Consider the following 27,485-nt stretch of genomic DNA (forward strand, 5'->3'; position numbering starts at 1 on the left):
CAGACCAGCACGTCTGGCACCAACAGTCACGCCCTTTCTTCCCCATTCTGCTGCTCGGTTTGAACTTCAGCAGGTCGAGTTGGTGACTGAGTTGGTGTCATGTCGTAAGATACTTACATTAACGAGCAGTTAAATAGGTGTACCTAATAAAGTGGATAGTGGGTGGATTTGTCAATATTACAAAGGTTTGGCCTGCTTTGATTGCTAGAACAGAAGAGATTTTCCTGGTCTTGTTCTGCTCGACTGTATCACAGTATAACATGGACTGCTGATGAATGAAATGTATAGCTGTTCAATCTCTCTTTGCACTGATGGGCGGTATAAACGTTACCAAGGGCCACCATCTGCCCACGGGCTGCACTTTGAGAACGCCTGGTTTAATTTATCTCCAATATGAAGTGAGGCTTCTGGAAACTGCACGAGCCAGTCAAGCGGCTCTTCTAAAGCTGAACACTTTCAGGACCAACACTTTGTCTTTGTGTTACTGTCAAATCATTTTCTGGGTTTTGTTGGAGCATCTGTACAACAACAACAACAACAGCAAATAATCAAAGCTTCCTTCAGCGAGGGCCGACCAGTGATTTTATAAATGTGAAAAAAAAAAAGAAAAATCAACATACACGAGAGATAAAGACAATGGCTGTACTGTGACTTAGACTACATTTACATGTAAAGTGATCACTCAGAGAGAAGGTCTCTCAGACTGTGCACTGCTGCTCTCTGCAACTCTCTGAAGCCTCGCTGCTCACTCACCTAATAAACAGAGCAGAGAGCGAGGGCTGCTCCTGTGTGAGCAAAGCAGTAAGATACAGTAACAAACTCTCTCCTCTCTCCGAGTTTCCTAGGCCCTTTTTTTTAGAAAAAAGGGGGGGAAACAGCTTCTGCTAAAGGGATCTGAAAAGTAGCTACATCTAGTGACAAAATCTCAACAGTCAAATATTTGAGCATTCCACGACTCATCTCAAAAACAGGAGCTAAAATGAAGAAAAATCTTCAGGGTGTTGTTGATCTGTAACATCAGCTGACATTGAAAAAGACGGCATCGTTCAGACTGGCACGCTGGAGGCCGGTTTCTGTTGCTCATGCTCTGACTGTGAATGCTGTCTTAGCAGATGCATTTAAGGCACTCTTTTTTTTTTTTTTGTATTTAACCATCTATGAGCATCTCTAACATCAGAGAGCAGCGAGAGAGTCATTAACAGAGAAACCTTCGAGCTCAGCTGGTCCAGGCTGCCAGGTTTTGTCCTTCTCCGACTCTGTATAGTGACATCTGGCCCGCATAAATTAAACACGGCTATTGTATGCATTAATCAGAATGTTTTGTATTCTAAGCGCTTTGTGCAGCCGTGTCACTTCTGTCGGCACGGCAGTAAATGTTTTAAAGACAGTTCAGTGGGGAGATGCTGCTTTGCTCATTGTCATATGAGTATATATTTATTGAAGGCCCATACTGCCTCTCACATCGAATAACACTAAGAGCTGAGTTCCTGCTATATGTGCATACATATTTTTTTTTTTTAAACAGAAAAAATGTAAAAGCACTCCACAGAACAAGATGGAAGTGATTTCAGCCCTGCTAAACAGCACTGGGGCTAATAAAAATGTTTTATATTATTTTTCTTTTAAAGAATTTGTTTCATTTTATTAAACTTTCGAGTTCCTGCTCTTTTTCTTACAGTTTCATTACACGTATATTACTTTGCATGTCTGTTTCCAGAGAAATGTCAGGACAACCTTCCGCGTGCATTACTAACCATGGCTGGTGAGTTTGTATACAGTTGTATTTGCAAATGCAGATTTGTTTGTTGTGCATGTTTACCTTGGAATAGGGTGATGTCTTTCACTAGTCCCGGCCCAAACAAGCCTTCCAAGATGCTTTCAAAGCCTGTGAAAGAGAGACAAGGCGTGAGGTTAATGCCAGCTGACACATTTATAAGTGCAGCATTGTTTTTCCAAATGTAAACCTCTAAAATCTTAAATCATGCGATATAGTAATGGGCATGAAAAAAACAATTCAAATTAAAAATTAAAAGTAAATACATAATTTTATGTGCACGCACAAATATGCATGTAATAGATGGCACGGAAGCTGTTTTTGTACACGCACAATGAAAAACAAAGGCCTCTCAGGCACACGAACAGTTAAATATCTACAAAGATGAGGCTCAGTGAGCACCTATTACACATATGCACACAATATGAACACAAGGCACACACACACACCTACACACACACGCACACTTTCTTTCCAGCTCTTACAGCAAATGAGCGATTTACCTCTAATACACCAAGCTAATGTCACTCACTTTTTATTAACTGTAAATACCCTCGATGTGCTGTTGCTTGGCAACGGCATACAAAAAGAAACATAAATACATATTGTAATTTTCAACCTGACCAGCCGCCCCCCCAACCACCACCACCACCACCATCTCCACCTTTCTTCTCTCTTTCCTCCCCCCAACCCATCCTCCACTAAATGAAAACGGAGGCAGACACATTGAAACAGAGACAAAGACATATGTGTGTTTAAATGTGTGTGCATCTCGAGCAGCGGATGGAAGGGTTCGAGGGGTGCATACAGTAGATACTGCACGCACGCACACACACACACACATGCACACAGTTCAAGTGTGGCCACTTCGTTCGGTGTTGAAGGTGACAGTCTGAGGCCACGCTGCTTTACTTGCAGGAATGGCAGAGACTGATAAAACCACAGCCTGCATGGAAATGTGTGTCTGTGTTATAAAATCATTACAGTCAACAACAACACTTCAGCTCCCACAGCACCAACACTATAAGCAACCAATATAGGAAGGAGGTCAAAGATTCAAGGACTGTAGCTGCGTTTTTATAGGTTTCAGTCCAGTATGGAAGAAATGTAGTCGGTATGAATCAGTGTTGATTTGGCGGCTATTTTATTCTGCTGTAATTAATACATGACACGAGACAATCGGTTCTGACTCAGTGCGTGCGCACACTGGTTTGAAACTGTGGCCATAAGGTTGCAACACTTACCATCAGCTTTAATCTGATGGTTAATAACAGTGTACGAATGGTTGTGTTTTGCACAGCTCTTAAATTTTAGTAGAGTGAACGTGTGAAGTTAGAATAAATGATCTGTTGTGGTTATGTGACTGGTTTCCTGATCCAAAGCTGCACGACCACAGAACCTATTTGTAGCCTCAATGCTACGGTATGTGTATGTATAGTCACAGGTGCCTTTCATCACATTATATTTACCTGCAGATGCTGTTTTAGTCTCATTTCTTCCTTTTGGCATGAAAATTTGATTTTCTGCGCTTCCTTTAACAGTGAGCACATTCCTGATTATGGGCTTAGACATGCAGGAACACACGCACAATAAGTCACACTGCCGTAACAAAGTGTGCCAAACGGTGAGTGTTTGTGTAACAGAGAAAGAAATCCCTCATTACCAATCCCTCAGTGTTTAGGCTTGTGTGCCAGATACAAAGGAAGTTGTGTTATCCTTTAAATTCCAGCAAGACCTCCCATGTGGTGTCACAACATCAACAGAAATATTAGTTTAAAAAACTCAACCAAATCTATTGCAAGGACTCATCTATTTAATGATGATGAATATGGAAAGCAAATAGCTATTTTATGTAATCGGTATAGATCACAGCATTAACCAAAAATAGGCAAAATGTGGAATTTTAAAGTTATTATTCTTATCATATATGAAGCCGTAAATGCTAAGCCTATTCTGATGGACACTTTCTTAAGTTTGCAGAGTATGTTATATGAAAACACATCCACCTACTTACCCACACACACACACACACACACACACGCGCGCGCGCGCATCGCAGTTCCCTTAAACCTGCACATGCAAAATTCATGCGACCAACAAAGGCAGCTTTGAGAACAAAAAAAACGGAAGCTTCAAAGAAGTTTCAAAAGCTTCGGGGTTTTTTTCCCTCTCCAGCTGGCAATGTGTGAGGAAACACAACTCTCCTTTCAAGTCAGGGGGGAAATAATTAGGGTTGCAGCGCTGCAAGAGAAATCAGTGCGGAAAGTCAAAATTACAGAACCTACTGCTCTATTTGGGCCATAAGACAGTGAGCGCAACAGTGAGTAACAAACGCGCCTCTAACAGCAGATCTGGTAGAGTAGAAGACGACGCCCCCTCAAGGCCAAAGTCGTGATTGGATGCATGAGATTAGGGGATGTGATTGGCTAGATGGGATAACAGCAACAAAGTCTCTTGAGCCACTAGCAAAAAGCTCCACAAATGTAGGTCATTCAGTGAACACACACACACACCGAGTGTCCAAAAGCATTCACACATGACACAGTAGAAAGAGACTACACACACACACACACACACACACACACACACACACACTATGGCATCTGGGATTGTGTGGCTGTGTTATGGAAAAATGCACGTGAATATAATCTCGCTCTCGCTCTCACATACAAACCTCTGAAGCTTCAGCAGCACAGCTGACAGCAGCGTTACAAAAACTACGAGATGCACGCACACACAAAATGCGTACATGGACGGGACCACCAGACAATAAGCTGAATCATGCAAAAACAAACAACCAAACAACAACCAACAAAAGCAAATATGTCAACAAATGACTGATGCGGTGAATCGTGGGGGGAAAATGCTGCACATGTAGGCTACAACACAGATATGACTTAAATGATAATCATGTAAACACACAAGCCCGACAACTTTATTGAAAAGCTCATTATTATTGTTCAAAGCTTTGGCATCAATATTACAAAGTGACACAACCAGTCAGAGGAAATGTGTCAACAGTGAACTAACCACACACTGTATCTAACAGATGGATGTGGCCAAACGTCGGCTGCCACCATTTTGGTTTCTTGGAGCCAAAAGCTGCCATATTTATATGACATCAGCTAACGCTAGTAAACAGTTAGCTGCACCTTGTTATGAACTGTACAGACCAAAGCTGCTGTTTGTACCAGGTTGAAAACATTTTTTTTTTTTTTCATTTTATCATGGAACCAGTTTTGGATCCGTTTTAGATGAACTGCAGTTTTGAGTACTTTCGCATTCGGCCCCTGAATGATGCTGATCAGATTTGGACTCTTTGTTTTTTTAATTGTGTGGATAGAGCTCCTCAGAAGACATCACACTGACACTGTTCTGTCTCAATGTGAAGATCAGCATCATGCTCTCAAATATTTGGGGGGGGGGGGGGGGGGGGGGGCGCTCTCAGTGCTGTTGCACCGCTGCTTTGGTATCTCTTGACAGCAACTGAACTCAAAAATTCATTCAAGTTGAGCTTGTCAAATCAAAGCGCGCACACACACACACACAAACACACAACATCTCTCAGATTTCCAAGAACCACAAAAAAAAAAAAACGAACTGGACTCTGAAGGAAGCAGTGCAATCAATCTGAGCAGGAAGAAGAGAGGGGAGCAAATCAGGGATTCAGTTAAGCAGCACAGAGGAACCAACGCTTGACTTTCTTGTGACCACTGGATGCAAGCTATATATAGTGCTGAATGAGCATTAATAATTCATTATGACCACAGCCTTCAGAATAAGGCCCCTTGCCTGGTCCTGATCAAATCAATACCTCATTAACCCTAACAGCAGCGTGGAGTTAAGGATGTGCAGACATTTGGTCTCTCTGAATAGTTTTTTAAGATGTGCTGTATGTTTATAGTTGAAAGCCTGGCTGTAATAGAAAGGGTTAGCGAGGGGGGAGAGACAATTTCAGACAATCGTTACAGGGAGACAGAGAGTGGTGCACCAGGTTTGACATATGCATAAGTGGGCGTGAACCTGTGATTAAGCTACAAACAATGGTCATCATAGAAGCCCCTTATCCAAGCTGGATGACAGGCAGGTTATGAAGAGAGTCCAGCACAGCTATACTAATATGGATGGTTATGACTGCTCAGTGAGACCAATTAGGAGCTGCATGGAGAGTTTTCAGTATACATAGAAATGGACATATCAGTCTTGAAGTAAACTTGTTGTCTCGCAGTACTACACCTTCAAAATCATTTCAATACACAGTTAAGTACTTAATGGTTTGGCCCTTCAATACATATCCAACCCTGGTCGGGCCTGTAAGATCATCATACAGAGGTCACTCTGTCAGAGTTAGTGTGGTGAGGCTGCCTTCACTTATCCTGCTCTCTGCAACAAGCAGCTTGTTGCCTTCAAAGCCCAACGCAACAGTTTCTGTCCAAAACGTTCCTACTCTATCACGCCCGCGGCTAACTGCTGCGGGTGGATGTGGGACACATACTGTAACAGTTACTTTGTGGCCTTTATTGCTGCGTGATATGTTTGATGTATACTGGGCGTATGCTTTATTGACTCAGATTCAACATTTTACTCATGCTTACATTTATGTTGCCTGTTATGTTTTTCTCATTTATGTCTATATTTTTTTCGCCCTGTAAAGCACTCTTAGTTTACACATAATAAAATGTGCTATGTAAATAAAATTTCTACTTCATTTATAGCTGATGAAAGTGCAAAATGAAGTTTGTCTATCCCTGCGCACTTGAGATACACTGAACACTGTGTTGTGTTGCCATGCACCACTTTTCCTTCTATAGATCTTTTTTTTTTTTTTTTTAAACAGCATCACTTTAGACACAACAACCCTGATTTCAGCTTTAAGGCAAGAAACTGAAGTGACTAGAAAAGAATATGTTGGCTGACAGGATGAGGTGGTGAATACATTACAGAGGATTATCTATGGAACCGGGGGCTCCAATGGGGCCATTATAGCCACAAACCATCCGCTTCAAAGCAATGCACAAGGTCTTAAGAAGCAGCCGATCATCACTTTAATGTGTGAGCTGTTAGAAGTTTACTTTTTTTGACATGATAATTATATATGCACATGCAAAAATAACTACACAGAGCTTTAACAACCAAAAACCCGAGTATTAGTTACTGGACAGATGCTGATTGACAAGCTTATTCAATCTGGATATTATTAAAAATAAAGTTACAGTAATAATTACAAAGATGGTTAAGAAAAGAAAATAGAAAAAGCTTTGCCTGAACTTTATCAGATCACTGCAGCAGACCTCTGGTGTTTATGATCTCTGCCCTCTTGAATGTAGCTGCTCTAAATAGCTGCAGTAATTTTCACAGAGACTGGTGCTTAAAGGTAAAAATGAAACATTATTCTCTGCCATTCTTTGCACTTTGACCCTGATTATAACATATCATCTACCAGAGACAATGTGGGACACAAATCTGGAGTGACACAGGATCATGTGATAACTTAACAACCAGAGGTACAGTCAGATTATTTGCAGTACTTGTCCAAATAACTGAGCACGTATTCTACACTCTTATGCTTATTTATTGGGCAGCCACAAACACTACTATTGAAGGATGAATATTTGCTCTTTTTTCTATTTAATGTGTAGCCAGTTTGCTACTATGTTACAGCTTGATAAGCTAAAATGATGTTAGGCTAACTATGACTCACTCCTCCTAAAGTTACTATAGTATGTAAACTTTCCTGCTAATATAGTAAGTTTATAGATGCTTGAGTGCCATGCAAATGCATTTTGATGCTATTGGTGTTTTTCTTTATCTTTGTGTATTTTCCTATAAAACGTCCAGTTAAAGCAAATTAGAAACGCTTTTTTCTTGTCTCTCTTGTTTTTAATGTGAGGTTCATGGCGATGTCGCTGTCTGGCTTGATTGGATGATGCCTGAATGACTGTCACAAAGAAATAAAATTTGGTCTGACCTATGCTTTAACAAGGCAACGTACAGAGGGAATATTAAAGTTTTCCCCCATAAACAAAAAAGTAACCTTGGGATCACTGTCACCAACATGCCTGGCTGTTCAGCTGTTTGAGCATGCTCAGACCATTGAGTGTGTTTGATTATGTATGCAAAGCTGTGGTTGAGATTTTGTAAACTGAATGTAAATCTTTATGGGCATAAAAATGTTAATGTAGTGGTAGCTAGAATCGAGGTCAGCTGACTTTCAGTTGCTCACTTACTGAAGGGGCACAATCTGAAAGCCTCCACTGTGTACGCTCAGACCTCGCTCGACTCAAACACCCTTCTGTATATTTTTGATCCTTTTACTGCATTTCAGTATTTAAATAACATCAGCGGTGACTGAACTGGGGGAAATCATTTTTAAAAAAATCTTTGAGCACGATGTCATCTTTTACAAATGTTTGTAAAACATGGGCGGTGTCACAGGGACAAGAAATATTAAATCAATACGGACTATTTTGCAAAAAAAAAAAAAAAAAAAACAAGGTCCAAGAACAAAAACAATGGAGACTGAAATAAGCATAATTGGTTCACTTGCACTGAGTTTGTTTTAGACCATAAACTGGTGGTTTAAAAACACCAGTGCTGCATTGTTGCTCACACACTAAAGATTCATGCAAAGTGAGAAACCATTTGAAACACTGAAAATCTACAGATGAAAAGAGCTGTGATTTAAAAACATCACAGCAGAGGGAAACACTAAAGCCTTTCTTCTCTGCAGGAGAACAAACTTCAGCGCAACAATTGAACCATTTAGTGCTTCTCTGCGAGAACAAATACAAATGTGAAAGCTTGTTTACTAAGAGTCACAACCACCGCTGGCATGGTGTATGTATATGCCACATGCATATACATAAGAGCATACGCATGCATGTTTGCACATGTGTGGGTGTGTGTCCAGGAGACTGAAGGAGGAATATGAGTAAAGCAAATATGTGCATGATTGGCCAAAGGCGTGGTCAAACACAGGATGTCAAACAAACTGTTGGATAAAGCAGCAGCAGAAAGGAAAATCGCAGCCTAAACACGGTGTATCGATTCAATCTGACGTCCTCTCAGCAAACCAAATCCCTAATCTCATCTCATCTCATTTCTCTGAAGTATCTAATGATGAGCTCAAAGGAGGCCGAAGTGCGCTGGCAGCTATTTCTGTGACTAACACGCCGCCGCCATTGCGCGCGCATACACACGCTTGTTAATGCAGCAGAAATGCTGTAAAAACAATCAAAGTCTGCCTCATAAGAAGGTGACTCAACACAACAATGCACTGTATCGCAACACATATCAGGCTTTGGTGCTTTGACTGTATGTTCGGATGATTTCGACAGCTGAGCGTGCCCGTGGCTTTGGGGAAGAAAGGAGAACAAAAACTAGGTCGAGCTCTGGGATTGGTTGACAAATCGCCCCCATCGTGAAACGACGAGTGACTGAATGAGTGCAATGAAATGAGGCTCCTCCTTTAATCCAAAGACAAATACCCAGAGTGTGTACGCACGGCTGACTCTGAAAATGCAAACGATAGGTCAAGGCAAATTTGGCTTCCAGTCTCCCCATAATGCAGTGGGGCAGGTTTGGACTGTGGGTGTGGTAAGGCAGCTCCAAATCTGTGCTCCCTTTTCTGTTCTCTCTGCTCATTTCTGCAGCCGAGCGACTGTCTCAGTGGGAGGAAAGAAAAATTCCAATTACTTCTCTAACTATCTAATTATTTCATTATGTGGTGGTGAGCAGGAAGGAGGATGAAGATGTCTCTCTGCGTTTCCTTTCATCTGCTGCTGATGACACCTGAAACTATTACCTCTCTGCTCAGTCCCTCTGCTATGGTTTCTAGTCATGCTGTCAAGTATTTATAGCCACTTTCTTCATCTTCGTCTTTTCCTTTTTGACCTCCAACGCAAACATTCAACATTTCTTAGATTTTAGCTCTTCTAGTATTGCGAGAGCCAGAAAAAGTGAGAAGAAGAGCTGGTCCAGGCGTATAGAGCCACATATGAAAGTGCTAACAAGAAGCTAATTGAAAACAATTAAAGGAGAAATGGAGAATTTATGTGTTAGTGCAAATGATGGACTACATAAGGTGGGGACTCTTGGGGGCAAGCAGATAGCGGTGATTAGTGAAGTATTAAAGAACAGGAGTGGTACTGTGTGTATTCTTTTATTTTCTGCCAATTACTTTGTGTGCTAACGTGGTAAACTGCAGGGCTGTGAGGGAGGGAAAGACGAGAACAGACTGGGAAAAACGCAGCGGACCGATGCTGAACAGGAAGGTGTGACTTTTTAATATTTCTGTATGGTGATTTACAGTCTAGTATAAATAACAACACTATCATATCAATGAGATTGAATCTGGACAAATCACTAGATAAATGTACCTTAACTCTGCCAGGTCAGTGCAACGTTTCTCATAACTAACAAGGCAAAAATGTTTTATTGCTACGCACATATTAATAGCTGGGAAATCAAACCTCATGAAATGATCTGATATTGTTTTAGGATGTTTTCAGGTTAATTTATTTTTATATAGTGCCAAAATACAGCAACAGTTGCCTTAAGGCATTTTATACTGCAAAATAAAGACCCCACAATATTCCCAGCAGTCTGATCATTGTTGATCATCCCCTGGTGACAATGGGAAGGAAAACCCCCCTTTTAGTTAGAAACCTCTGGCAGAACCAGGTTCAGGGAGGGACCTTGCTTCCAAAAGCTGAGCAGTTAACTGCCAAAACACAGAGCTCCACAGAGGACTCAAACCAATGTCCCAGTGACTACACGTCCATCTATTTTGTACAAACATGCGGGAAAGAACGTTTTCACAGCGCTGTGCACTCCTGTGGTTCTTCTATCGTTGCAGAGGACTTTTGATCCACTCTTCTTTACTTCAGTTCATTCAGGTTTGTGGGCAGCTCTCTTAAGGTCGCCCCACAGAATTTTGATCAGGTTGAGGTCTGGACTTTAGCTTTTGCACAGATGGTCTCACATAATACTTTGTATCCAGAGGAGCTCATAATCAACTCAATGACTCTCCGGGTCCTGCGTCTGCAAAACAAGCCCAAATCATCACCTCTCCACCGCCGTGCCCGACAGTCGTTATGAAGCGTTTGTGCTGATGTGCTGTATTTGTAGAGTTTGAGTTGTAGCTTTTGGCTTTCTCGTTCCCTAATTTCATCAATTTGCTGGGATGTCCATTCCTGGGAAGATTGTAGCATTGTGTTAACGCACACCTGAACGCTCCAGCAAACTGAGGAAGCTTCTGCTTTTCATAGAGGTGGTCACACTTGCTGATGCTGAGGTAATCAAATGCACTGAATTAGCTGCTACTTCCACTCTTAATTTCTCAGTAAGGGTGCACATACTTGTCTGAAAAGAAAACTTGTTTTTTCCATTGGAATACCTCCAAAAAACTTTCTTCTTCCCCCAACTTTTGGATTCAGAAGCTCAGACTTTTCTGTCACTGTATATAACTTTAGTTAATATGCTCTCATGTCCTTGCAATGTAAAGCACTTAGTGATGAAGAAAAAAAAACTCAAAGCACTAAATGATTAAATGTCATAAACTTGACTTAGATAGAGTGTAAAATGGGACAATGTCTCAGTTCCCTTTACCATAGCCTCTTATGATGCTTCTGCACGAGAATAACACACTGACACATGAACTGTGTCAATACACAGCCAAATGCTTAAATAATGATGAAAACCTTCACTGCATTCTGCTGGATCCTTCTTTCAGCTTTCTTTAAAGGAAGTCATTTAATTCATATTAACTTCTGAAGTACTTTCAGACCTTTGATCGACTCTGCTGACATTAAAAACGTGCAACCCTTCTCTCCTTCCCAATGAAAAGGACAAGAGTTTCTAATTTCAATTTTCCATTCTATGTTCCTCTTCATATAACTGGATCTTTCATTACAGTACAAGGTTGCATAAAAGAATGGGTGTGGAACTAACTGAAAATGAAAGTCATAAAGACCCAACAATAAAAAAAAAATAAATAAATAAAATAAATGAAGCCAGTTCTGTGATGCATGGAGAGATAGGTAACATTTTTCTTGCTCATCAGCCTCTCTTGAAATTTCTTTGAGGCATAGGAAGAAATTATTTACAGCAGAAATTAAAAGAATCTAAACTGTTAGCTTGAAGTTGGGTGGGGAAAAGAATGTTAAAGAAACAAGAATGTTTTAAACTGTTACTGAGACGGAGACCTTGCCTTTTAAAGACTCTCTCAGTGCCCCAAACAAGTACTCAAAATCATTTCCAAAGGACAGCAATTAGGAAAGGAGCACAGAACACAGGAGAGCGAGAGGCTGGCACGGGAAAGGGGACTGTTAAAAAGTTTGCGCAGAGCTGGGCTTATAATAAGGCAGCATTTTGAACATTTTAAATGTGTGGGCTGAAATAAAGTGCTTGTGAAAAACTGTGAGGTGTTTTTTGCTGAGGGGAACCCACAAAGCTTTGGCCTTGGATTTCTCTTTTTTTCTGTTTTTGGCCTAAATTGTTGCCCCTCCTATTGGATGCCAACTAGTCTCAAGCCATCGTGCCATCCCTGATGCCACTTGAGCTTGAATCCTTTGACCACTACAGTAAAAGGTATCCAGTTTTGTTTTGCACTGAAGAGCGGTTTTAGTCTACTTGCTGCCTCAGAGGAAGAAGTCAGTGCAAATCGGTACAAAAGTTGTAAGTCATCGCCTTTGTGATGAGACCTGATGGGAGTGGTCTCACCAAGTACGAGTTTGGTGAGACCACTCCCATCAGCCACCGTTTGGTGGCTATGAAACTAAAGTATTGTGGTATAACCTTCACTGTCACCAGATCTCAACCCACTTCAAAATCTATGGGGAGAGTTTGAGCCCCCATGTTATTCCCATCATGAAAAAAACCAAAGGAGCAAATATCTTTTGGAAGAATGGTAGAAGTAGTAGAGTCTGCCCAATATAGGATTTTTAAATAAGACCAGATATCGGTCTTAACCAGATATCGGTCTTAACCAGATATCAGTCTTAAGTCTATGTAGTTATTTATGACTCCTTACTAACACAATATGATGTTGCTGTTTTAAAATAAACTTGTTTTATTGTCACAAGTTGTGGATTATTTGCTTATGCTCTGCCCAGGAGCAACCCAGTCTGGTTGTTGTCTTTGTGGCGTTCCAAACAAATGTTGCCAAAAGAAGTTGCCCTCTGGGGGACAAATTATGCAACATCAACACTCATAACTCGGTTATGAGTTTCGCCCATCTCCGCTTTGCTCACGTCTCTTCTTTACTCTTTAAATTTTCATTTACTGGCCATAAGAAATGCATATACATGCAAATAACTAATATCGGTGGATATATCAATCACACCCTGTTCTGAAGATCAGGATTGTTGTTCAGTAACTTATTTTGATACTAAGAGAGGGGACTTTTTCACACCAGTCAGTCTTTCTTGAGCAACAAAAGCACCACCAAAAAATAAATAAATAAAAAATGTGATAAAACTGTTTCAATCTTATATGTCATAAGAACTTGGAGAAAGAAGGAAAGTCGACTAATTATTCCCCTGAAGAGTTAAAGACCAGCGTTGACTAACTTTTTAAGCTCAACAACAGAAAATAATTATGTCTTTGGTAATTTGCTTTAATTGGTGACATTTACTGCTGGGTAGATAATTGTTTACATGGGTCAACGCAGTCCAGTGAGCAGTAGAGAGGACCTATTAGCTGAGACCTTTTTAAGACAGAGACATTTCCTGTGACTCTTCTACTTTCAACCTAGTACAAAAGATGCAAATGGAATTTTTGTTGGAGATGTGATTTGATCAAATGATATTTGAACAGACGTGCGCTTCAGGTTGGTGTGTCAGTATGTCCATTAAATGAAAGGATTTAAGCAGACTGCTGACTGACAGCTCTGATAAAATGGCATGTTGTAGTCATTACTTGACTTATAAAGTGCAGGAAAAAGTGTGTTTCTACTTTTCTCTTCGCACCATCTTGCTAACTGGTGAGCTGTGATTTTTCATATATACTCTTTCCTCTTTGGATCAGGCTGAACTAACCTCAGCTCAGGTCTTTGGAACATTAAAACCTGGACAAACAAGACCACAACCTAATATAAAGGTAAGTAAGGAAGCAAATATTGTTTCTATTGTTGCTACAGCATCAAAACAGCCTCTAACAGCAACTTCTTTTAATGTCTTATGCCATCAAAAAGAGTGTACATCAGTTCCAAAGAGACATGCTGGCACTAATGCTCTGGGAGTAGGTCACAGAAGGGTTTTTAGCCACAGAGCACATGAAACGGTGGTTTCAGGCAGCCTGGCAGACTGTCCAGAAGCTTTGTGTGAGGAATGTTTGTTCTGGCACGTGGCAAAGTTTCAGCACTGAAAGCGGCACTGTGGGAAAGTTCTGTTGCTGTGGCACACGAGTCAACAATCACATGCTGAGTCTCCTCATTAGCATCAAAAGAGCTGTGAAACTGAGGTCTTTGTCTGCTTCATTATCTCCTTGTACGAAGCCTCTGAGCCCAATCTTCCACTGGTAATTACTATCAAGTTCTTTGCAATGGGAGGTGGGGATTTGATGATCTAAATTACCTTCTTTTTTCTTCCAGGAGAGCAAAGCGTAATAGCTCAGCTGTGTAACACACACACACACACACACACACACACACACACACACACACACACACACACACACACACACACACAAAAACAACAGTACAAATGAGTCGTTCTACCAAATGAAAAACATCCGGCCTCGGATGGAAAGCAAACAAGGGTGACATCTAATCTTGTTAGCAGTGCTGTAGTTGGCCATGTGTGCTGGTGTGTCCAGCAGCATTCATAACTTCAACATCATTATGTCATCTATCGGCAGCTTCTCACAAACGAGGCAGTTTCAGCACTATCCTGGGTCTTGTTTGGGGCTAGTAGGAATCGGTAGGAACCAGCAGAACAAACAACAGCACCTACTGTACATGCAGGTTCACTGGTTTGAGCTTCTCCCATCATTTTTCCAAGAGAAAAATAGAGACTGCAGTGGAATTGGAGACACGGGTGCTTTTGTTCAGAGATACCACTAATAAAAGGTGCAACAGATAAGTTACAAGAAAAAGCACGAATAGCAACAATTACCAAAAGTGACCCACTCTTGTGGATGGAGCTCAGTCTTTTGCTATAACCCAGAGAGTTAACAGCAGTTCTTTTAGTAAAATAGTCAGCAGTGTCCAAGCATGAAGACAGTGCATCGGGTCAGAAAGATGACCAAGAGCCTATTTGCAATTTTTTGCCCTTCATGGGGTTGTGCACTGGGAATTCACCCCCCAGGGTTGGCCTGACAGCAGCAAGTTCTACTCTAAGTTCCTGCAATGTACGCTGCTCACAGCTCACTGAAAAGACAGGAGGCTTTTAGGCCACACCAACTCAATCTTTGTTCACTACCCACCCATTCTCTCACGTCTGCTCTTCCCTCATCTAAAAGCAGTAGCCATGCTGGGAGCGCCAGAGTGCTGCCCAAGGACACAAACTCAAAGAGAATGCTGTTGCAAAAATCTTAAGTCGGGTATATTTTCTGGAACCAAATGTCATAAAAGTCTTCATTTAAGAAAAATACTTGGATCTTATTTTTCTTGAAACTTAAGAAATATCAGCAATTTTTAAAACATTCCAAAACTCAGAAATATTGCGTTTACTGTTAGACGCTGGTACTAGAAGAAATCTGGCTTTCAACTTGAAGGATGTGATCATTAAAACTGGGGCCAGCTGATACACTGTTAAAAATCAATGACTCCTTTCAGCTGTGATCTGACTGCTCAGCAGGTGTTGAGAGTCTTTAGTTTGGAGCACTGAATTTAGTTTTTTATTAGATGTACTACTACTACTGCCTTTTCTTGCTCATAAGCACTGAAACACTCTTCTGAAGGAGGTGGTAGAGTTCATCTTTTGAAGCTTCTCACTCAGAGTTTCCTCTGAATTTTAAATCAGCAATGCAGAAAATACTCTAGTCACAACAAGTCTTCCCCTCTCATGAAATATGCCAGTAACTAATCAAACATCCAGAACGGACACGGGTAAATTCATTTTCACCACACAGCACAGTCTGAGGATATGCTGCCATGCATTTTTATGTTTCCTAAGTAACAAATGGCATCCTGCACAGCTTACAGAATCCTTCATCGGTAAAACAGTACAGAACAGGTTTCTGCAAAGTGAAAAGGAAAAAAAGGCAACATGTACCATGTTATATGAACATGTTGCACTTATGTTTACAACATACACAACTTTTTCCATTACACAATGACCCAGTGGCTTAAGAGCCGATAACAGACAGAAGAGGGACACTCTCCTTTAATGCTGAGCAGTGCACAGTTTTTACAACTGATCTCATTTTTGATAAAATACTGAAAAGAAAAAATCAAAATTCAAACAAACAAACAAAACAGGAATTCTAAGGATTTTAATCTGAAGGTCTGTTTCAGTGGTCACTGAACTGTAACTGTTACACAGACTCACACTCATGCAGAGATATCTAATGAGATTCAGTGACTCACTGTGCCATGGCACGCAACTGAGTAAAGAAGCTCCACTTCAACTTCAAGCCTGCTCCACACAAGCACACATGCACAAATGGGTACACGTGCTGCGTTTAACACCATTTGTTTTGATTTCTTTCCTTTTTTTTTTTTTTCATGCAGCAGAAGCATCAGGCGGCAAAAGTATGTTAAACAATCTCATCTGGTTCCCACTTGACCTACATTTCACTTGAATTAAAACTCATTCTGACCAGAGGGAGGATGGGGGGGGGGGGGGGGGGGGGGGGGGGGGGGGGGGGGGGGGCAACAGAGAGAAAGGGAGAAAGACAGACAGATTTGGAGTGACATCATGCTTAGCGAACAGCTGAGCTACTGAAGAGCAGAAAATCCAATTTGTGCTGGCAGCACCTCAGCCACCGAACACACCAAGGGGGTTTTTTCAGCTCCAACGCCCTCCACTGTGCTCGGCCCCGCCCCCCTCTCCACCTTCCCTATCCAAATACAGCAGCGGCGTGGTGGGGTACATTTGTTTAAAGCTGTTAATTCTAGTTATTAAATCTAAAGGCAAGGTTTGAGGTTCTTCACTAAGCACCAAATAAATATGTGTGTGTGTGTGTGTGTGTTTTCTTTTAAAGGCGGAGCGGAGCTGAGGGGACAGATGTGGGTAGCAGCTGTCATCACGTTTAATCTCTGCTGGATGCATCGTAGTTCTGGCGTCCTAAACATGTTAAATAATTTTATGTAACATTTCTGCTCTGTTGTACTTTGTTAAGGATGAAACAAAGGTGCCACAAAGACCCAATAAAACCCATTTTGGTTTCACAGCTCCTGAACACTCAACCTGGCTTTAAGCTGCTCCTGCTGCCTCCAAATTTCTTTGAGATTTGACATAAACCTCTGAAACTCTGCGCACGGCTGTCAATATCTCAAAACTCTGATTTTTTTTTTTTAATCAAATAAGTTATTTCTGATGTTCCGATGCTACCCTTTATTTTTTCACGTTTTTGTTGCATCTCCAGGTAAATAAGAGTGTACAATGTACTGTAGTATTACTATTGCACTTTAAACCATGTGATTATTGCATAATATTTAAGAGTTAGAGGAAGTGAGTTTGTTATAGTTGACAACGGTTTGCAATAATGATAGAGATTTGACTTCAACATCTGCAAATATGCCCGGGCTGATATTATCAGCCGATGTTAGCCGTTGACTGGTATCAGCATTTCTAATGCCTGATAAATGAAAGTAAATAAAAGACAGGGGAGTTGATGTGTTGGAATGCCACAAACAACAACCAGCTAATCCGGGTAGAGTCGGGCAGAGCGTAAAGGAGCAAATAAAGAACCACACATAACAAATGTTATGGAAATCTTTCTGTTTTCTGTGTCTGAAAGACACAGGCGGCAGCTAAGGGCGGAGGCCCTGGCGGACTGATCCCCGGCTATTGAGGCGGAATACTGGGACATGCAACGTCACCTTTTTGGAGGGGGAAACAGCTTGAGCTGGTGCGTGAGGTTCAGAGATTCCAGAGTTTTCACCCGTGGACGAGAGGGTTGCTTCCCTGCGTCTTCGGGCTGAGGAACGGGTCCTGGTTGTTGTTTGCATCTATGTGTGCTCCATCCAGTTACTCAGTTGTTCTACTGGGAGACTTCAACGCTCATCTTGGCAACAACAGTGAAATCTGGAGGGACTTGATTGGGAGGAACGGCCTGCCTGATCTGAACCTGAGTGGTGGCAACCAGATGGTGGACAGAGGAGGTGAAGGGAGCCATTAAGCTGAAGAACGAGTGCTATCGGGCTTGATTAGCCTGTGGGACTCTTGAGGAAACTGATGGGTAGCGACAGGCCACGCAGAATGCAGCTTGGGCAGTGGCTGAAGCAAAAACAGGTGTGTGAAGAGTCTGATGAAGCCATGGAAAAAGACTTTCGGATGGCCTCAAAGCAATTTTGGCAAACCTTCAGGCAACATAGGAGGGGAAAGTGGTGCTCTATTCACATGGTGTATAGTGCGAGTGTGGCGCTGCTGACTTCAACTTGAAGATACAGTCGGGCAGTGGAAGAAATACTTCAAGGATCTCCTTAATCCCACTGACACAGCTTCTGTAGAGGAACCAGAATCTGGGGATGAGGGGATGACTCACCCATCACTGGAGGTGAGGTCACTGTGGTGGTTAAACAACTCCTTGGTGGCAGGGCTCCTTGGGTGGATGAGATTCGTCCTGAGTTCCTGAAGGCTCTGGATGTTGTAAGGCTGTCTCGGATGACATGCCTCTGCAAAATCGTGTGGAGATCTGGGGTGGTGCTTCCCATCTTCAAGAAGCAGGACTGGAGGGTGTGCTCCAACTACTGGGGTTAGGGTTAGGGGATTTACCAGGTCAATCTATGTCCCTACCCTCACTTATGGTCACAAGCTTTGGTTGTGACCGAAAGAACAAAATCGCAGATACAAGCAGCAAAAATGAGCTTTCTCAGAAGGGTGGCTGGCCTCTCCCTTAGAGATAGGGTGAGGAGTGCAGTCCAACATGTGAGAGGGGCTCCGAGTAGAGCTGCTACTCCTCCATATCAAAAGGGGCCAGTTGAGGTGTTTGAGGCATCTGACTAGGATGTCTCCTGGTTGACTCTTGGGTGAGGTTTTCTGGGCATGTCCTAGTGGGGGGAGGCCCAAGGGCAGACCCAGGACACACGGAAGAGATTATATCTCTCAGCTGGCCTGAGAACGCCTCAATGTTCCCCGGATAAGCTGGAGGAGGTGGCTGGGAAGAGGGAGGTCTGAGTTTCTCTGCTTAGACTGCTGCCCCCACAACTCAGCACCGGATAAGCAGAAGAAAATGGATGGCTGGACGGATGGATGGTGTTTAATATACAATTTATACCAGTTTCTCTATGTTAGTAAAGCCAAAGCATTTTTTCTCCCTATTCACACCTTTTTGTGTTTCTGTTCTAGATGAAATTGCATTCCTTTGGCTTTTGTCCTCAAACTCAAATCAAAAATAGAAGAAAAAAAACGGAAGTGTCTGCTACTGCTGTCGATCTATGCGTGACGCTTTTGTTCACCTCGTCTTTAAACAGCACAAACAACATGGCAACATCTACTGTACAACGCATGCTTAGACTTGTACACATGCTGTTGCTACACGTAGTGAATGGTAACAGGATCTATTTATTCAAGTATAATACATGGTGTAAAATAACAATTACCTTTCACCTTCAAATTAATAAAGTAGAACATAAATCAACAAACATATTATGATGCATTATTAATAGCTACAATTAAACTTTATTGATCACTTTGCACTATATAAAGTCATTTAATTTAGCCCTACCTTTACTACTTAATGCAATAAAGGGATCTACTGTTGTTTTTCCATATTTCCATCATATATTTTGTTACAATGTGGATGCTTTAATAAAACATGGCCCAAGTTCCAAAAAATGAGTTCAGTGTATGTGCCAGTAATTCCTGAGTCTAAACACTCAGTTTCAGACAATTTTCTGTGGTTTTGGCTCTATATGATGTCACTGAGAGAGGATGCACCTAATATGGTCATCTTAGGCACACAGCTCTGGCTGTGAGCACAGAAGCAAGAAGGCCCTGTAAAGGATAAGGATTATCCTATACAGGGCCAAGCTACTCTAGTAGGGTCCAGTTATAAAAATATGGAGCTGGCAATAAACATATTAGTTCCCCTTTACATTTTATATGTGCCATACAAAGTTAGATTCTGTATAATTTGTTTATTTATATATATATATATATATATATATATATAAACATTACCACAAGCTATAATTTTATACGTTTTTCTCTCTCTACTGTTTGTTTTTGTTGTATTTTCAGAAGTGAAAAACAGGAGTGTGTCAAACAACAGGGAAAAGAAACATCTTCATATTTGTGTAAGGAAGGGAACTTGCCAAAATAAAAGCTGTGGCACAAAATCAACAACAAAGAGTCCTTCCAGTTTGTTTTGGTAACACAGCAGGGCATCAACAGGCCCCAAAGCCAAAGCGATGACTCTTAGTGTGTGAACCCACCCATCCTGTGCTTGTGTCTCATTGTTTAACACTACTACAGTGCTCCATCACCTCCTATATTGTGCTATTGTCTAGTGTGTGGCCAGCATTTACCCGCTGAGCCACCAGGATGCTCTCAAGTTTCAGTTTTCTATCCTCTTTATCTTTATTTTATTTTATTTTTTTAAAGAAATAAACTCCAGAACCCAAGTCATCTTTTGGTTTTGTATTTTAATTTCCAGTGTTTTGCAACATTTTTTGTGCTGCTTTCTGCTGGGTTTATGGGCTGATAGCTGCCTAAACCTCTTTAGCCAACCCTCCTCTCCTCTTGACCCAGTGGGGCACGTGGGTAAATTCCTTACGAGATTTAAAGATTGAATGAGACCAAAAGAAATCGAGAGGGCTACGCACACACACACACACACACACACACTAACACAGAGGCTTATGTGATCACTGTAGTGCTATATTTACTGAGTATGTGTGAGTCTTACAGAGACAATAACACACTGAGGGGGATGGACCGAACGCGATCTTCAGCTGGAGACACCACAGGCCTCAAAATCACAGCCAATAACTCAAGTGGTGAAAAACATATTCTCTTATTTTCTGTTCTCCTTTATATTGGTTTACCATCCATGTCCATGTCCCTCAGCTTTTGTTTCCAATTCATTCCGACGTTCTCCTTGCATTCTGTTTTGATCTCAATTTCTTTGTGTTGCTTCATTTTTTTTAATTCATTTTCTCTTTGCACAATTTCCTCTTTATTTCCATCTATTTATCTTCTTTAATTACATCCCTCCTGCTCCACTTCTGTGATGATCTCTTCTTTCCTACTCAGTTTATTGACTACCTAAAACCTCAATAATCCTTTTCCACTTTTAACCCTCACTTTGGATGTCTTCTCCTTAGTTCTTCCATTTGTTAACTCCTTTAACACACTGCATTTTTTTAATCCCTCACTGAAACATTTTACTCATTTTATTCCCTCATTATTTGTTCTTTCTCTCCAATAAAACTGTTGTTTGCATTTCTCCTGTCCTTCATTATTCATGTTGTAGAGTCTCCGCTTCTCCTGTCGGCCATGAGAGACTAGACAAAACGTTCTGCCTCCAACAATACACCTACTTAGCTCACACAGAGGCCATACACACACACACACACACACACACACACACACATAGACACACAGACACACAGGGGTTCAGAGTCTTAGAGCTGAGAGGGATGAGCAGGCTGCACAGCTTCTTTAAGTAACACACACACACACACACACACACACACACACACACACACACACACACACACACACACACACACACACACACACAAAAAGGAGGATCTCAGCTCTTAAGGCTGCAGGTCAACATTTCAATGTAGCAGCTTTGCAGTGCGGCAGAAGCTTTTTGCTGACATTTTAATTAAAGAAAAACAGGCTCACACTAACAGACAATTCCATTATTGTTTATTGTAATGATAAAAATTTCCATAACATTCCTGAAGGCGCTGCTCCTGAAGCTAACCGGTTCAGTACAAAAGTGCTAATTTGTGCGAAATCCATGTGACTGACAAACTAAAAATAAAGATGTGCTAAAAATTTACTTTAATTTTTCTTGGTAAAATATTTTTGTGATTTCCTTTATATGTTTGGCATGCTTTATACTTTCTCCCTCCTCTAAATTTATTTATCAGATGAAGAAAAAATAGATATTTTATAGGAAAATAGCTCATCTCAAGATGTTTCATTGTTTTGTTTTGTTTTGGGTTTTTTTTGCAATGAAAAGTAATGAATTACAACCTTGCAAATATCACAAAAGCCATAGATTAACTAATCACAGTTTAAATAACACAATACTGCAGAAACACATGGCCCTAAATTCAAGGTAAGTGAATAAAGTCAAACTTCAGGCCATAAAATAAAAAAAAAAATGAAAAATGCTGATTGAGGATTTTAAAAGTCCAACTTAATGTGTTAATATTTCCTTCCACATTTCAAAATGTTATTAATTATTTATGAAGCACTTCATGGTCAGGCCCAAAGATGGAGAAAGCAGCTCCGTGTTTTCTGAGCACCGGGACGTTCCTGTGAGTGGACCAAAGAAAAGCCGGACTGTGTCTTAGATGTCGGGGCTCTGAGCCTCTGCATCGCTCTGCCTTCACCATCAGGCTTTTTAAGTCTTCTTCAAACACATTTGGAAAGTTTAATATTTTACGTCATCGGTTTCATATTATATTTTTATTGTTAAACGATAGGTTGGTAATTTTGAAAACCTATATTGATACATACTACGTATAGTAATAATAATAGTAATACTTTCTAACAAATTGCATAATTGCTTAAGCCCTAAAAAAGAATAAACAGTGTTGGCAAAGAATGCTAACACAGCTTAAAGTAATATAATATTCTATAATCACATTTTAACACAGGCGTGCAGCAGAGCTGGAGAAAGCTCAGGTATCTTCTAAGAGTAAAAATGACCTTGTGAAAATTCTGTTAAAAGCCACTTTTTATAAGTACACTGTCACAACATAAATGTCAGGGTATTTTCTGCAGCCTGGTGCACCGCCTCGCGTGTCTGCGCTGGGTGACAGAGTAAACTGCTGAAACCTGTGGTGTCATTTTCTGAGTCCATGCAGTCCCAGCTCCTAGCACATGTTTCACATTTACACTTTAATAGGCTAAGTGAGAATTTAATGATATTTTGGAAGAAGCAGCCTTCTTTCTCTAATAGGACACAAAGGATGTGATGGAGCAGCGATCCTCCATGAGCCTGGAGGGGGAGAGAGAGGGAGGAACTGCCCGCTGTGAGGCCTCCTCCCCCGCTCGCCACAAACACACAGTGGAGGCTTTTACTGGGGGGGCGGTGGGTCACGCTGACTGACTGATTGACTATCTCTATTTCTATGAGCCTCTGCTGACGGGCCGGGATCAGACCAGAACTCACAGCAGCCATTATGGAGTTAAATCCTAAAAACTTGCCCAGCCTACAAAGAGGCTGATTAACGCCGTCACCCACTCGCCGCTGAGCCAACGCCGTGTAAAAGATGCACTTCCACCTAAAAGCCGAGAAGACGATGTGTTCAAACAAGTCCAAGCACCAAACGGCTTTGACTCGCACTTGCAAATAAAAACTAACCCGTTCATTCTCTTAAAAAAAAAAGAAAAAACCAAGAAATTAAGAGTAATAATTATAAAGGCGACACAAGCAGTCAAGGAAACAGTTCAGCTACTTGACTGTAATTGTGTCTTGTGCAGTAGATGGAAAAAAAAATCACATCTTATTTTTTGAATTATTAAAAAAATAATAAAACAATAATTAACAATAATTTTATTGAAAATTAAAAGGACGCATGTTCTCTTAAATTAATATTTTTGAGACACTATAATAACACACATGTTAAAATAAAACATTAATTTTTAAATAGTTAGAATCCTGCTTGCATTAAATATTTTTTTTAATGGCAGCTTTGTTTTCTTGTTCCTTTATTTATTTTATAATAAAAAAATTCTGACTTGTTTAAATTAAATTTGATTGAGAGGGTATTTTTTTTGTACAGCACAGGTGACATTTACATTTATAAAATTGATCTTCTGGGGATTTGTTATTTCTAAATAATGTTCATATCTGTGCAAATAAAGTAAATCTTAAATGATATTTTAATATGTAAGACACTGCACAGTTTTGTTATCCAACGAAACAGAAAAACACATCAAGACTGGAGGTTTGCAGTTAGTTGTGTTGATCTTCTGATGAGTCAAAAAAAATAAAGTGACTCCTCAGCCGAGGTTTGAGATAATTAACATGTGAAACAGCAGCTTGTTGGAGAGTTTATGTGCAATCTTTGCACAACCTTAAATCTAACTGAATGTATTTAATGGCACTTCATTGGGACCCATATTAACAGCATTCATGGTAGCTGCAACTAGTGACGGCAAACTCGCCTCAGCCAAAACGTCTGCAGTAACTGATAAGAGCAGTTTTTAATTGGTGAGCAGTTTGAGGTGAAAAAAAAAACATTTTTTTTTTACATTTAAACATTAAAGGAGTTTTTTTTTAAATTAATAATTTAATCTGTTGCAAAATGAAACCTTTTTAATAAAAACAATATTTTAGATTGAAGAGAACACCATCGTCTCAGGCCATCGATGCTGATTCTGTCCCCAGCTCTGTCTGCTGTTTGTTGGAACAGCATCGTGTAGGTGCTGATATTCCATCTTTACAATTACCGCAAAGCAGATAAAAACCCAAACACAGGCTTGTGCATTAACACATAAACACGAGGAGGAAATAAAAGCACCGCGCTGTGCACGAACACAGATCCAACAAAGAGCTCCTCGTTTATACGGAAATCATCCTTGACTTTTGCGCAGCCTCGAGGTCAGACCCAAACACTTTACAGCAGCTTGACTCTGATGGAAAGCAGTGGCCCTGTCAGCCCCAAGAACTTATCCCATGACACCGTGTGAGCTCTTTTATGGATACAAGAAAAAAATCTAATGGCTTCAATTACACTTTTATCTGAGCCTTTTATCAAAAGCATTTCACAGCAGAAGAGAAGACGCAATATGAATTGTACTTTACGATTAGGCAACAGGAAGACGCTGACAGGAGTGTTCGTGTGTGTGTGTGTGTGTGTGTGTGTCTTGATTGCGCCCTCTCCTCAAGTGGCCGTTCTCGGTCTTGCATATAATCATTTGCTGGAACTTACCCCCAGTTTCACTAATTTGCATCGACCCCACCCAGCAGTTTTTCAGGAACACCTGGAAAGTGGCGGCACAGACTTTTCTGAATGTTAATGTAACACACTGATAATTACTGTAATCTGGGCCTCAATAAACACTCAAGGAAGATGAAGTTTTGTTTCCAGAGTTTATCAAACGCCTGTCGTATCACCTCCAGCATCGCAGAGCTGTGTGGCACAACAGCAGCATCATCAATAATTATCCATAACTACTAATTATTCCCTGCACTGAGACATGATATGTTTTGTATATTTTGATAAAACCATGTCTACTCTTCTACACCTGTGAATGATTAAACACAGCGGCAGGTTTGCAATAAAAAGTCCTGAAGTCCATCACAACTGTTCGGACATTAGAAATGGCAGACTGCCCGTCAGGAGCACCCCCCATGAAAAGAGTAATACAGCAAACAGAAACGGGCTGACAGGCTCCACACATCAACGGTGTCCCTGGTGCATGAGTGCATGGTGTGCCTGTCTTTTCAAGGCATGCACCATCCACCGGCTCCTCTACAGTTAACAGTCAGATGAGCCATTGAAAAAGAAGAGAATGAAAGGGAAAGGCTCTTACTGTAAACACAGGAAAAGTAGCCAGTTTCATTCTTCTGTGTTTCACTTTGTTTTGTTTTTGTCAGTTTTCTGCTTAAATTCAATTTGCAGTTAATGATTACTGTATTAAAACAAAGCAACAGATAGCATAATGCGCTATTGTTCCATAAGTTGTCGTTGTTAATTAACCGATCATCATACACAAAACAGAATTGTTAAGTGTTTCTGAAATTATAAAGAACCTAATAAAATGACAAACGTGGCCGATTTAGGTTGATAATTATTGATGGATTAATTCCTGCAGACAGTGGAGGGGGGGGGGGGGGGGGGGCATCAGCAGTGGAACACAGAAAAGTTGCAGGACGCCTTAAATGAGTGGCAAGCAGCTTATTGCATTCTTTATCTAAGGCCTAATCATTTTAATGCTGATGTTTAATAACTAAAAACTACTGCAAATAAACAGATCACCATCCATGTTTCTCAATAAGATGCCAAAGATGTAAAAAAATAATGTGAAATTTGAATGAAATTTGTTCCCTTGACCAAAAGCCGCCATCTTAATAAATACATCTTAAATTGAACATATCCATTAATGTAAAAATATTAAGCTTCAAAGTTGAGCAGAAACAGCAAAGCACAGATGTGTTCAGGTGCGCAGGGGAGTAACACCTTCAAGCGTTCAATTTCAGCAATTCAAAATCAATGAATTTGTAGTAAACAACAGCTGTTTGCTCATGCACAAGCATTTGCCTGCATGGAAACACACGCCCACGCACAAAAATAAAGACCTCAACTTTGGCAAGACGTGATTGAGATCTGGTTGGGCTCACGGAAACAAAAACTCGGTTTTAGGTTCTGCTGTGTTTGTATTAAATGCGAATAGCTGCGGCGTGTTTGCGGTCCGTGCTGTGTGTGGGCTTCTTGTTATATTTTCACATGATACTGTGCCGCTTACAGCTTTACAGGTAAAGGAAACAATCCCCAGACAGGAGGGCAAATAAGCAAAGATGTGTGCATTTAATGCAGGAAACTGCACACACAAAGATGTTATAATTAATCTTACTAAAATACCAAAGATCAGCCATCTGCTCGAGTATCACACCTACAAACCGGCAACTAGGTTTTGTGACCTCAGAGTGGCTTTGTTTGAAATCTCGGCAAAGCGTAGCTGTGTCTGTACACCGATATCATTGTTGGGTGTGGTTACAGGTGCACCGAAAATGCTGTTGACCACACCCAGTTGACCAGCTTCGTATTGTGTTACACTTTAAATCTCTGAAGGAAAAGCTCACTACTACAGTTGGAGTTTTCATTTATGTAAATTGTCACAATAGTAAAATTGAACCCCTTTAAAGCAGGCTGAAAACTGCCAATGCACGTCCGGCTGTACTCACAGGTCAAGCCGGAGGCATGAAATCATATTTTTGTACCTCTATGCCGAACATGATCCAGTCAGCATCAGCAGGCAGGTGGACCAGAAAGTTCTGGCTCTGTGACTGACACCAGAAACGTTCACATTTCTGAATCACACTTCTGTTTTACGTCAGTGTGATTCAGATTGCTTCAGAGTAATAAATACAGGAAGTTTTTTTTTTTCAAAATTAGCTAAATAACTCGCCCTTTGCCAATAAAAATGAAGGTCCGTTTTTCCACAACATATATGGAACAGTGCTGCGAGTTTTAATTCTCTCCCATCGAGGCTCTGCAAGCTGAAAGCACAACAGACCTGCGAGAGCAGAAAAATGTTTCCTCCCAAAGACACAGAGAGCGAGAGAGCTAAAAACTCCTCACCTGCACTGCCTACACACACACACACACACACACACACACATGCACACACACCATCATTACAGGAGCACCCCATGTTGAGAGCTTGATAACTGCAGCCATTTGGAG

General features: G+C 40.9%; 1 protein-coding gene across 1 annotated transcript in view; it reads right to left on the reverse strand.

Annotated features, from left to right (window-relative positions):
- The window catches only part of lcor (ligand dependent nuclear receptor corepressor), a 76,996-nt gene that overhangs the window by 30,175 nt on the left and 19,336 nt on the right, over positions 1 to 27,485 (reverse strand). The window contains exon 2 of the mRNA XM_030729907.1: positions 1,820 to 1,885. Coding sequence (XP_030585767.1) covers positions 1,820 to 1,885 — 66 coding nt within the window. The remainder of the gene's footprint in view (positions 1 to 1,819; positions 1,886 to 27,485) is intronic.

The sequence above is a fragment of the Archocentrus centrarchus genome, chromosome 1 (assembly GCF_007364275.1).
Source record: "Archocentrus centrarchus isolate MPI-CPG fArcCen1 chromosome 1, fArcCen1, whole genome shotgun sequence".
NCBI lineage: Eukaryota > Metazoa > Chordata > Actinopteri > Cichliformes > Cichlidae > Archocentrus > Archocentrus centrarchus.